Source organism: Muntiacus reevesi, chromosome 6, assembly GCF_963930625.1.
Source record: "Muntiacus reevesi chromosome 6, mMunRee1.1, whole genome shotgun sequence".
Classification (NCBI taxonomy): Eukaryota; Metazoa; Chordata; class Mammalia; order Artiodactyla; family Cervidae; genus Muntiacus; species Muntiacus reevesi.
Window position 1 is genome coordinate 72,902,238 of NC_089254.1, and position 10,734 is coordinate 72,912,971.

The window sequence follows — 10,734 nt, forward strand, 5'->3', positions numbered from 1 at the left end:
CGCCTAAGAATTATTATTTTTAACCAAGCTGTGCAGGCAACACAGGTTGCTACCTTTGGGAACCCCAGAGCAAGCTACCTTTCTTTTTTCTTATGCTACTGATTCTTCCAAACTTCATTCTTGGACAGTTCAATTGTTATAGCCTGTCCTTGTTCTGCCTGTGACCCTAAACCTTAGCCCAGCCCTGGTGGCCTCTATTATATGCTGGTACACCCAGTGTCACTTGCTTTTTACTCTTAAAGTCATTGCCGCGTTTCAGATTCCCACGTTCCCACCACGGCTACAGGCAAACAACCCTGTAACACATATGCTGGTGCACTTTTCCTAAGTATAGTCCGTGGCAGAGCAATTAATGCTTGCTCATAAACCTGAAAGATTCCCCCAGATGCATAATGGCAGGAAAGGACGCAGGACTCACCAGTATTTCCCAAATGTGGTAAGGTACCACCCGCGGCATCCCTTTTCTTAGGTAGTACACAGACGAGCATTCTAAACATTTATGTATTTGTCAATATAACTACAACTAATACTGGCATAATTGTTAGGGCGAGGCTGTTAAAAATCAAGTGCTAGATGATGGTAAAGGCATAAGCATGCAACCTGGTGGAGAAACTTGAGGATTGTGTGGCCGGTGTCGGTGGGCGGAGGCGGGCACGGAGGGGACCTCATCCACCTCCACGGAGCCCCGCCTCTGCCGCAGGTAACCCTAACCCAGAACGCCATTTAGAGGTAGTGTCAGGGGACCGGCAAGGACCGGTGGGATCTCCGCCGCCCGCCGCGTCTCCCCCGAGACCCCACAGCTAGAGCGCAGCAGCAGCCTCAGAGATCAGCCGGAACACCGGAAGCCAAGGCTAACTCCTTTGAAACTGATTGGCTGCTGCTTTGACCGGCTCACGCGTCTTCTCGTGCTCTTCCTGTCGCGCCTGCGCGCTGTCACTACAGAGCAGCAGCATGGAAGATCAAGAGTCGTTGGGCTTCGAACACATGGGCCTGGACCACCGGCTCCTACAGGTACCGGGGAGGGCTGAGGAGCCCAACCGACGGTGGATGGGAGCGGTGGCAGGGCAGCACGCCGCCTGAGCCGTCCCTTGTCTCTCCTAGGCCGTCACCGATCTGGGCTGGTCGCGACCCACGTTGATCCAGGAAAAGGCCATCCCGCTGGCGCTGGAGGGGAAGGACCTCCTGGCTCGCGCCCGCACGGGTTCCGGGAAGACCGCCGCTTATGCCATTCCGATGCTACAGCTGTTGCTCCACAGGAAGGCGGTGAGTCGGGGGAGGGGCCCCAAAGACCGAGAAAGGGAGAACTCAAAAGGAACTCAAAAGGCGTTTGAGTTCCGTTGCGCCCTCTTGGAAAGCTGTGCCGGCCACACTCATGCACCCAAGTCTTTCCCAAGAACCGGGCTTTTTTTGGATCTCTTACACATGAAGGCTGATCCAAGAGAATCAGATGATTTTCTGGTAAACGCTCTGAGCTGGGATTCAGGTTACTTGGGTTCTAGTCCAGGCCTTGCGACCATTATTCTCTGTACTCAGTTCTGTTCAGTTGCTCAGTCGTGTCTGACTCTTTGCGACCCCATGGACTGCAGCAAGCCAGGCTTCCCTGTCCATCACTAACTCCAGGAGCTTACTCAAACACATGTCCATGGAGTCGGTGATGCCATTCAACCATCTCATCTTCTGTCATCCCCTTCTCCTGCCTTCAGTTTTTCCTGGCATCAGGGTCTTTTCCATTGAGTCAGTTCTTCACATCAGGTGGCCGAAGTATTGGAGTTTCAGCTTCAGCATCAGTCCTTCCAATGAACATTCAGGATAGGTTTCCTTTAGGGTTGACTAGTTTGATCTTCTGTCTGGCTGCTCCAGACCCTAGTTGAGGCATCTTCCTTCTTCCTCATGGCATGTGGGAATCCTTGGTAGTTTTATGTGAACTCTTAGTTGTGGCAGGCAGGATCTAGTTCCCTGACCAGGGATTGAACCTAAGCCTATTGGGAGCACAGATTCTTAGCTACTGGACCACCAGAGAAGTAACTGATGGTTGTTCAGTAACTGACACATTTTGAGTAACTTTGTAATGATAAAGTAAGTTATCCTTGTTGAATTCAGTGCCTTGGGAAAGGGCCTTCTGATCTACATTCAGAGGTGGGTAAAGTAAGTGAAGGGGTGATCAAAACACAACAATATTGTTGTGTTGAAGTCATAGTACATGATCAGATTGCCTGGAAGAGGTAGAGAAAAGCATCCAATGGCCATGATGATAACTGACTGGCTGAAGTCTTTGTCTTGCAGACAGGGCCTGCAGTAGAGCAGGCTGTGAGAGCCCTTGTCCTTGTGCCGACTAAGGAATTGGCAAGGCAGGCCCAATCCATGATTCAGCAGCTGGCTGCCTACTGTGCTCGAGACATCCGGGTGGCCAACGTGTCAGCCGCTGAAGACTCAGCCTCTCAGAGGTGGGTTAGAACAGCAGGGCTGTGAGGGAATGAGTCCGCACTGGGATGTGGGATGGGGTTTGTGTGCAGCAAAAACAAGGGCTGATTGAGGTGAGGTCCCAGCTGCTACCTTCTACTTAATACTGAGGTGTCCCCTGTCTACAGAGCTGTACTGATGGAGAAGCCCGATGTGGTGGTGGGGACCCCATCCCGCATATTAAACCACTTGCAGCAAGACAACTTGAAGCTTCGAGACTCCATGGAGCTGCTGGTGGTCGATGAGGCTGATCTTCTTTTTTCCTTTGGCTTTGAGGAGGAACTTAAGAGTCTTCTCTGGTAAGGAGAAGGGGTGGTGAATACACAGTAGGGCCTGGAGCGAGGGGGCCAGTTCATCTGCCCCTGTTAGAGGCCTTAGAATTGGAGTCTGATGGGGCTCTGTTTCATTTTAGTCACTTGCCCCGGATTTACCAGGCTTTTCTGATGTCAGCTACTTTTAATGAGGATGTGCACGCCCTCAAGGAACTGGTACTACATAACCCGGTAAGAGCCCCCTGGGACCGTCAGGAGACTCAGAGGACTCGCTCCTGCCTTCTCAAAGGAACCCTTTGTTATTTGGGGTTGAAAATTCCTCGTTTAGTATTCCTGGTTCTGAGGCATTAGAAGTCCCATGTTGTTAGGCACTCCTGATCCTCCAACCTAAAATCACTGTGTAGTCCCAGGTATCCGCTGGGTTCAAACCATGCTTTGCCTAAAGGCCTTGAGATCAGGGACCCCCAAAGGGCAGAAGGGCTGCTCTGAGCAGCAGGACCAAAATTCTCCCCTTATGTGAACTTTACTCTTCAGAAAGGTTGCTATTGTAGGGGTTTTCTTTTCACTATAGTCATTTATAGTGTGTTTCTCTTTGATTCGTGCCCCAAATTGTGTGTAGTTTTATGTCCTTTGTAAATTGCAGTAGTTAGTATACTTTGAATTCTGACATTACACAGTTGGAAGGGACCCAGGGCACCCTCCAGTAACACGTTAGTGCTGTGGTTGGCGAGCCAGCGGCTTGCAGTAGCATTTCTGTCTTCTTTTCTTTCCTGACCACAGGCTTGTCCTCCCCTAGGTTACCCTCAAGTTACAGGAGTCCCAGCTACCAGGGCCAGACCAGTTACAGCAGTTTCAGGTGGTCTGTGAGACTGAGGAAGACAAATTTCTGTTGCTATATGCCCTGCTCAAGCTGTCGTTGATTCGGGGAAAGTCTCTGCTCTTTGTCAACACTCTGGAGCGGAGTTACCGGCTGCGCCTATTCCTGGAGCAATTCAGCATCCCCGCCTGTGTGCTCAATGGAGAGCTTCCACTACGCTCCAGGTGTGCTGACTCTCATGTCTTGGTTGAAGATGGGGATGGAAAAGGGGAGACATAGTCACTCTTCTTGTTTCTTAAGTGCTTAGTGGATTGAGGGCTCCAGGCTTGAATGATCTTCAATGACTTTATCTCTCACAACTCTGCAATACCAACTATAATTCCATCTTCACTTGAGGAGGTTGAAGCACAAAGATTAAGTTGGGGAAGAATTGAAGAGGAGGGAAGAGTCAGAAAGGATGACCGTTATGACCAGGTGGAGGGAGGGGGAGAGGCCTCCAGTGCTCTTAGATCTGACTTTTGTCTGCTCTTGAGCCACAGGTGCCACATCATCTCGCAGTTCAATCAAGGCTTCTACGACTGCGTCATAGCAACAGATGCTGAAGTCCTGGGGCCTCCAGTCAAGGGCAAGCATCGGGGCAAAGGACCCAAGCGGGACAAGTGAGTCCACTTTTATCTCCTCTCAGCCCTTGCCAGGGAGACCCACCTTTCAGAAGACTGGGAAACTAGCGTGTGGAGGCAGGGAGTGAAGGGCTCACAGGCCTGTGCTTCATGGGCAGCATGAATGGCCACACTGCCTGACTTGTTGGCCTACTGTTATCCTGTGAGGAAGGTGGCCCAGCCTCCACTGGCTGTGACTTGGACGAAGGATCTTTCTTCGGGGGAAGGGGAGCCCCCAGTCCCTGTCTGCCTCTCGGGTGGGCTGGCTCAGAGTGCTTCTCGGGTTGCCCTGTGGGCAGTGAGTTCCAGGGTTTGGCTGCCCCCCCTACTCTAGCTCCTGGCACAGTTATGATGTTTAAGAATCTTACTCGTGACAGTGTCTTGTAATTCCATACCAGCCTTTGTTTAGTCGTGGTGCTGATTAAATAAGTTTGAGAACATGGCCTCTGAGGAGAGGAGGGCTCAGTCTGAGGTTGGCGTGTTTTCTTACAGGGCTTCTGATCCAGAGGCGGGCGTGGCCAGGGGCATAGACTTCCACCACGTATGTGCCGTGCTCAACTTTGATCTCCCCCCCACCCCCGAGGCCTACATACATAGGGCCGGCAGGTAGGAGAACCGAGGCGTGGCGGGCTGGGCACCCGGACTGTGGGCACACGGTGGGACCCACAGCCAGAGACACGGGCTGGGTTGTCTCTCCTTGCAGGACGGCACGTGCCAACAACCCCGGCATAGTTTTGACCTTCGTGCTGCCCACAGAGCAGTCTCAGCTGGGCAAGATCGAGGAGCTTCTCAGTGGAGGTAAGAGCCCCGCCCTCACTGACCCGAGAAAGGGCCAGGCTTCTGTCGTGACACTTTAAATTTCAGGGTCTGGTGCTCCTTGGCTGTGCTCCGTGCCTGTCATCGCACATACTTTGTGGCTAGAGTGGCCTCAGAGTAGGAGAGTGGGCGAGTGGGCAGGTCCTAAGGCTGAGAGATGTGACAGGGCCCAGGACGGGGGGACAGGAAACTGCCCTGGCTGCAGCAGGGTGGATCCCCTGTCATGAACTGTCCATGAGACCCAGGTTTTTTGCTGCACGTCTGCAAAGTGAGGAAAGAGTGGGCTGGATCCCCGGCTGCCCCACCCCAGGGAGCAGACATGGGAGGTTCTGAGCTGAAGGCCTCCATAGACCCTGCCCAAGTCTGCAGGACCCTCACTGCTGTTTTCTCTGCAGACAGTGGTGCCCCTGTCCTGCTTCCTTACCAGTTCCACATGGAGGAGATCGAGGGCTTCCGCTACCGCTGCAGGGTGAGTGGGGCCCTATGGGGATGTGGGTACTTGGGGCTTCTCCAGGACCCAGAGTCAGGCTCTTGTTGCTCAGCACCCTGGCAGGAGGGCGGGCTCAGGCAGCCCTGCCATGTTGACCTTTGATGTCTGCCCCCAGGATGCCATGCGCTCAGTGACTAAACAAGCCATCCGCGAGGCAAGGTTGAAGGAGATCAAAGAGGAGCTCCTGCACTCAGAGAAGCTCAAGGTAAGGGGCTGTGGTGGGGGGACGGAAAGGGGAGGCTCCAAGGCATCGCCCTTCCTGGAGGCCGGCAGCAAAGCTGTGGGTGTGAGAGAGGCGGTGAACTGGGCGGCAGACCGTGCCTTTAGCAGGTCATGGGGAGAAAGCTGGCCACGAGTGAGCAAGGATGTCAGCTGTCCTTCTGGGAGGTGAATCGGCCCAGTCTCTGAGGTGGACAGTGGCTGTGTCCATCAGAAGCACAGCTTCTGGGGTTTATTCTCTTGACACAGTTGTAAGAGTTGTGTGAGCTCATAACTGTATAGGTGCCTGCGTTCCGTTATGATTCCCAAGGTGGAAACACTAGGGGGTCCACCCCGGGGACGCAGTAAACCAAGTCAGGTGCATTCACGTGGTGTGCATTACACAAAAGGAGGAGGCAGCTGTTTGTGTGTCAGTTGGAAGGTGCACGGCCATAGAGTGATTCCCAGTGAGGAGGGTGTGGCGTGCTCCTAACTGCCCCCACCGAATAGGGAGTGGGAGCAGGGACATATGCCTTCCTGCGTGTGCAGAGCACTTGAGGGGATATGAGCAACCAGAAATGGAGCTGCCTCTGGGAGGGGGCCCCATTGACAAGGCAGTGGGAAATCTCAGCCTTAACAATTGGAACATGGGCTACCTGTTCAAAAACTCCCCTGTAAAAAAAAAAAAAAAAAAAAAATCCTGCAAAATTACAAAAGGAGGACCAACCATGCAGTGCCTGCTTCTCTTCCCTGCCAGACATACTTTGAAGACAACCCCAGGGACCTCCAGTTGCTGCGGCACGACCTGCCCTTACACCCTGCCGTGGTGAAGCCTCACCTGGGCAACGTCCCTGACTACCTGGGTGAGCAGGGCTGGGGGCGGGCTGTGCATTCATCGCTGGGCTGCCGTGCACTGGGGTGACACAGAGCCCTGGGAGCTGGGCAGCGAGCATGTACACAGACATAACTCTGCACAGTGCCCCTGGGTAGGCATTGCTCTCTGTTGGGGAGACAGGAAACCAGGGCAGCACTCTGCTCTCAAGGCCAGGGGTCTCACATCTAGAGCCTGGTCCTATGAAAGAGCAAGCTAATACCTGGCCAAGCAGCCTCCTGTGTGTAGAAGGGAGTGACTGGGTGGGATGTGGGAGTCGCAGGTAGGAGGCAGTGCTACTCGTGCTGGAGGAGATTTGGGGATAGTGACCAGGCCAAGCTGCCCTTGGGTGTCTGACTCCAGAACATTTGACCGGGGAAGCGGGGGGTGGGAAATAGAGAATAGACCTGCTTGAGCCTTGTGGGGATGAGGGATATCAGGATCACAGTTATGAGGTCAGGGATGGATCCCAAGAGGGACTTCCTTGGTGGTCCAGTGGTTAAGACTCTGCACAGGGAGCATGGGTTTGATGTTCAATCCCTGGCCAGGGAACTAAGATCCCACATCCTGCATGCTGCATGGCACAGCCAAGAAAAGAATGGATCCCGAAAGTGGTTTCTATGGTGTAGATGAGGCCAAAGCGTACCTGATGTGTTCAGGAGCCTTGCTCCCTTTGCACCCGGTAATGATACTCCTTGTGTCTTTGGTAATGGGTGTGTGTGACTTCTATGCTGAAGATGCTTAAAGTGGATTAAGGAAGCAGAGCAGTGAGTGCAGTCCCCTTTCCCTGGTACCCCTGTGGATTAGCGTAAGCTGGTGGATATGGCAAGGAGAACCCCAAGCAAGTGGATGGGAAAGATCCAGGAGAGATGGGAAAATGCCAGAGAGATAGGGCCAGGCTCCCCAGGAAGTGAGCTGTAAGGGATACCAACCAAGGTCCTGGTCTGAGGAGTGAGGAGGGGGAGAGGGGGAGGAGTGGGTGTGATCTTGGGTGGCTTTTGGGTGGTCTGTGTGGCAGCTTGAAGTGGATCCCAGTTCCCTGAGTGGGGATTGAATTTAGACCACAGAAACTTGTGGCTGGGAGCAGGGCCCTGGCTCTTGCCTGGTTTGAAGAAAGAATTTGGGAAAAAGTTAAAAAAAAAGGCAAGTGAAGTGTTTATTAGGAGAGAAGAGGGATGTGGAGAAAAGATGGGTGAACTGAGAGAGAAGTAGCTCTGAGCTTTTTTTTTTTTTAATTAATTTATTCTTGGTTGCTCTGAGTCTTCATTGCATTTTCTCAGGCTTTCTCTAGTTGGGGCGAGTGGGGGCTACTCTTCGTTTCAGTGTATGGACCTCTTGTTGACATGGCTTCTCTTGTTGTGGGGCACCATGGACTTAGCTGTGGCACATGGACTTAGTTGCCTCGCGGTCCACGGGATCTTTCAGAACCAGGGATCGAACCTGTGTCCCCTGTATTGGCAGGTGGATTCTTAACCACTGGACCACCAGGGAAGTCCCTTTTGGGATGGTTTAGACCACTTATTTGGAGGCAGTTTTCTGGTTTTCATTTGGCCAGTCACGTTGCATTATGTGGCCCCAAGTCCATATCAGGTCTGACTCAGGGCCCTCCTGGATGTGCAAGCGCATCTTTTAGACAAGGTGAATTCCAGTGCAAGACTTTTCGGGAGGTTGGCAGACCTTATGGTCTAGTGCCCCCTCCCCTGAGGAACCTTTTTGTGCTTGCATAGTCTGGGAGGTCTCCTTGACCCCGTGAATGAAGAATACGTGGTCTCCTTAATTTTTCACCTAAGCAGGGCTTACTTAGCTCCTTTCTGTTACTCCTTTTCCCATTATCTTGAAGTGTCCGCAGGAGACAAAGTCCAGCTACTTATACTGTTCTGTTGTTATTTTTATTTTCAAAGTGTAAACAGGAAGCTAGTTGTAAATGTTTAACCTGGGGCCCATCTGTTTCCTGCCTCAGAAGTGAATCCCATCCTCTCTGTTACACAGGAGCAGAGTCGTTGCCCAAAACCTTTGGCCTTTAGGGGTTGGGATGACGTGGGAGGGTGTGGCGGTGTGGTGCTCAGAGGCCTGTCAGGACCTGTGTGACCTGGCTGGATGGGACCCTGAGCTATGCCCTGGGTGGTGGGTGAGAGGGCAGAGGCCAGGGGTCATGTAGCAGGTCCCGAGCAGTGATGGTGGCTCCTGACAGGTGAGGAAGGGCCACATAGGAAGGAATTACGTGAAGGCTGCTTTTCTATTTTAGCAGCGTTTTCTTTCTTAATTTTCCTTCTTCTGTTTCACCCTTACTGTGACACGTACTGTAGAGATGTGTTTTAGTGGGCATCCCTGGGGACAGCGGTGTGACACTAGATAGTCGTGTGTTCTTAGGATTGCAGTGAGGATCGGAGTGCCAGGCCCTGGGTCAGGAGGGGAGAGCGCTCTGGAAGCCATTGGAGGTGGAGCCGGCGGGAGAGGGGGTGGGAGCAGGCCCATGGGGCAGTGGGGGCAGCCGCTGAGCTGGCTGTCTCTTCCAGTTCCTCCTGCTCTGCGCGGCCTCATCCACCCACACAAGAAGCGGAAGAAGCCCCCTGCCTCTAAGAAGGCCAAGGTATGTCCCCTGGGGCCTTGGTGATGGCTGCAGGGCTCCCCGCCCCACCCCACCCCCAGTCTGGTTCCCTGGTCACCGGGGTGTGCTCGTCCCTTGTCCTCAGGAGGAAGGAACAAGGTCCTGAGAACCGGCCCCAGACCCCTGGCCAGACTTGTGGGGGCCGGGGCTTTCCCTTGGCAACCATGAGCAGCCTCCAGAGCAAAGGAGGACCTGCCTCCCTGTCCCCACCGCCCTCCTCGTCCTCCACGCTGCAGGAGGAGGAAGGTGGGCGTCTGCGGTGCTGGAAGCAGCACCTGTCCTTGGCTCGCGGCCTGCAGGGCCTGCCAAGTAGCAGTACCAGCCACTTCTCTGAGTCTCTCGTTATGTGCAGACAGACGTCTGCTCCCCACAGTTAATCGGTAACTTTGCCCCCACAGAAGGCAAAGACACAGAACCCACTGCGAAGCTTCAAGCACAGAGGAGAGAAACTCAGACCCACAGCAGCACCCTCCTGAGGTGGTTCAGGCAGCCTTGGCTGCCTTCCCAGCCTCTCCCGGGACTGGAGTGTGGAGCAGGCCTCCCTGCTGGAGGTAGCTTGATTCTCAGACTGGATGGACTGGATTTCAGGCAGGCAGAACTGTGGCCCTCCAGATGGATGGCCAGGATGGTGCTTTGCCTATAACAACAGAATAAAGATTCTAGCTGCCCTAGTTTGTACCTCCTGCCTGTAGGAAGAGGCCATCGAAACCTTGGGAATCAGAAACCATTTCCAGGAAGCAGCACCTGGCTCTTTGCCTGCTGTGTGCAGTGCCTCCTTGGCCAGAAGAGGTCAGCCTTGCAGCACTGCAACCCAGCAGCCCTCAGGCTGGGAGACACCCACCGGCATCTGGCTCTCTGACCTTACCACCATCTGCTCCTGTGGCCTTCCCCTCTGGGATCAGGCTGACACCTCCTGTGAAGCTTGGGAACGACTTTTCGCCTCCTGGAAAGATGAGCCTGCCTGATGACGCCTCTTTCTCCATGGCCCGTTGTAAATTCAGCCTTCTGCTCCCTCAGGCAGCCAGGGCCAGCTGTCTCTGCTCCTGAACTGCTCTGCTCTGTTTGGCACACTTGTGTGTGTGTGTGTTTAATTAATTAATTAATTTGGCTGCAACAAGTCTTAGTTGCAGCATGTGTGGTCTTTTTTCATTGTGGCACGTGGGACCTATTTCTTCCTGACCAGGCATCAAACCTGGACCCCCTGCATTAGGAATGTGCAGTCTTAGCCACTGGACCACCAGGAAAGTCCTACCTGGGTGTTTTAAGTGCATGAGTGACAGTGTGACACACACATGCCCTGTCTGTTTGCTCTCAGCCCACCTGCAAGGTTCTGACAGGGGAGGGTCCCACCTCATATTTGGGCCTCCCAGCTGCTGTCTGGAGGAGGGGGATGCTGCTGATAACTGTGCCCTTTATTGTGCCCGCTTATCACAGTGTCACTGTCACCCACTTATCAGGCCTCACAAGGCCCAGCTGATGAGAGTACTTAGTGGAAGAGGGTCAGCAGGGTTGGCAGGGGAGTTAGGAGAAAATTGGGAAGAAA

The 10,734-nt window shown here is 53.6% G+C and overlaps 1 protein-coding gene across 1 annotated transcript; it reads left to right on the top strand.

The window, feature by feature from the left end:
- The first annotated feature begins 915 nt into the window (after positions 1 to 915).
- On the top strand, positions 916 to 10,310 carry DDX56 (DEAD-box helicase 56). Its single transcript, XM_065939681.1, has 14 exons — positions 916 to 1,011; positions 1,102 to 1,263; positions 2,284 to 2,444; positions 2,589 to 2,759; positions 2,873 to 2,963; positions 3,529 to 3,773; positions 4,089 to 4,208; positions 4,701 to 4,814; positions 4,912 to 5,006; positions 5,420 to 5,493; positions 5,630 to 5,719; positions 6,470 to 6,575; positions 9,100 to 9,173; positions 9,590 to 10,310. Exons 1-14 carry the CDS (start codon positions 952 to 954, stop codon positions 9,665 to 9,667), a joined length of 1,641 nt encoding a protein of 546 aa, XP_065795753.1. The 5' UTR covers positions 916 to 951; the 3' UTR covers positions 9,668 to 10,310.
- Positions 10,311 to 10,734: the final 424 nt, after the last annotated feature.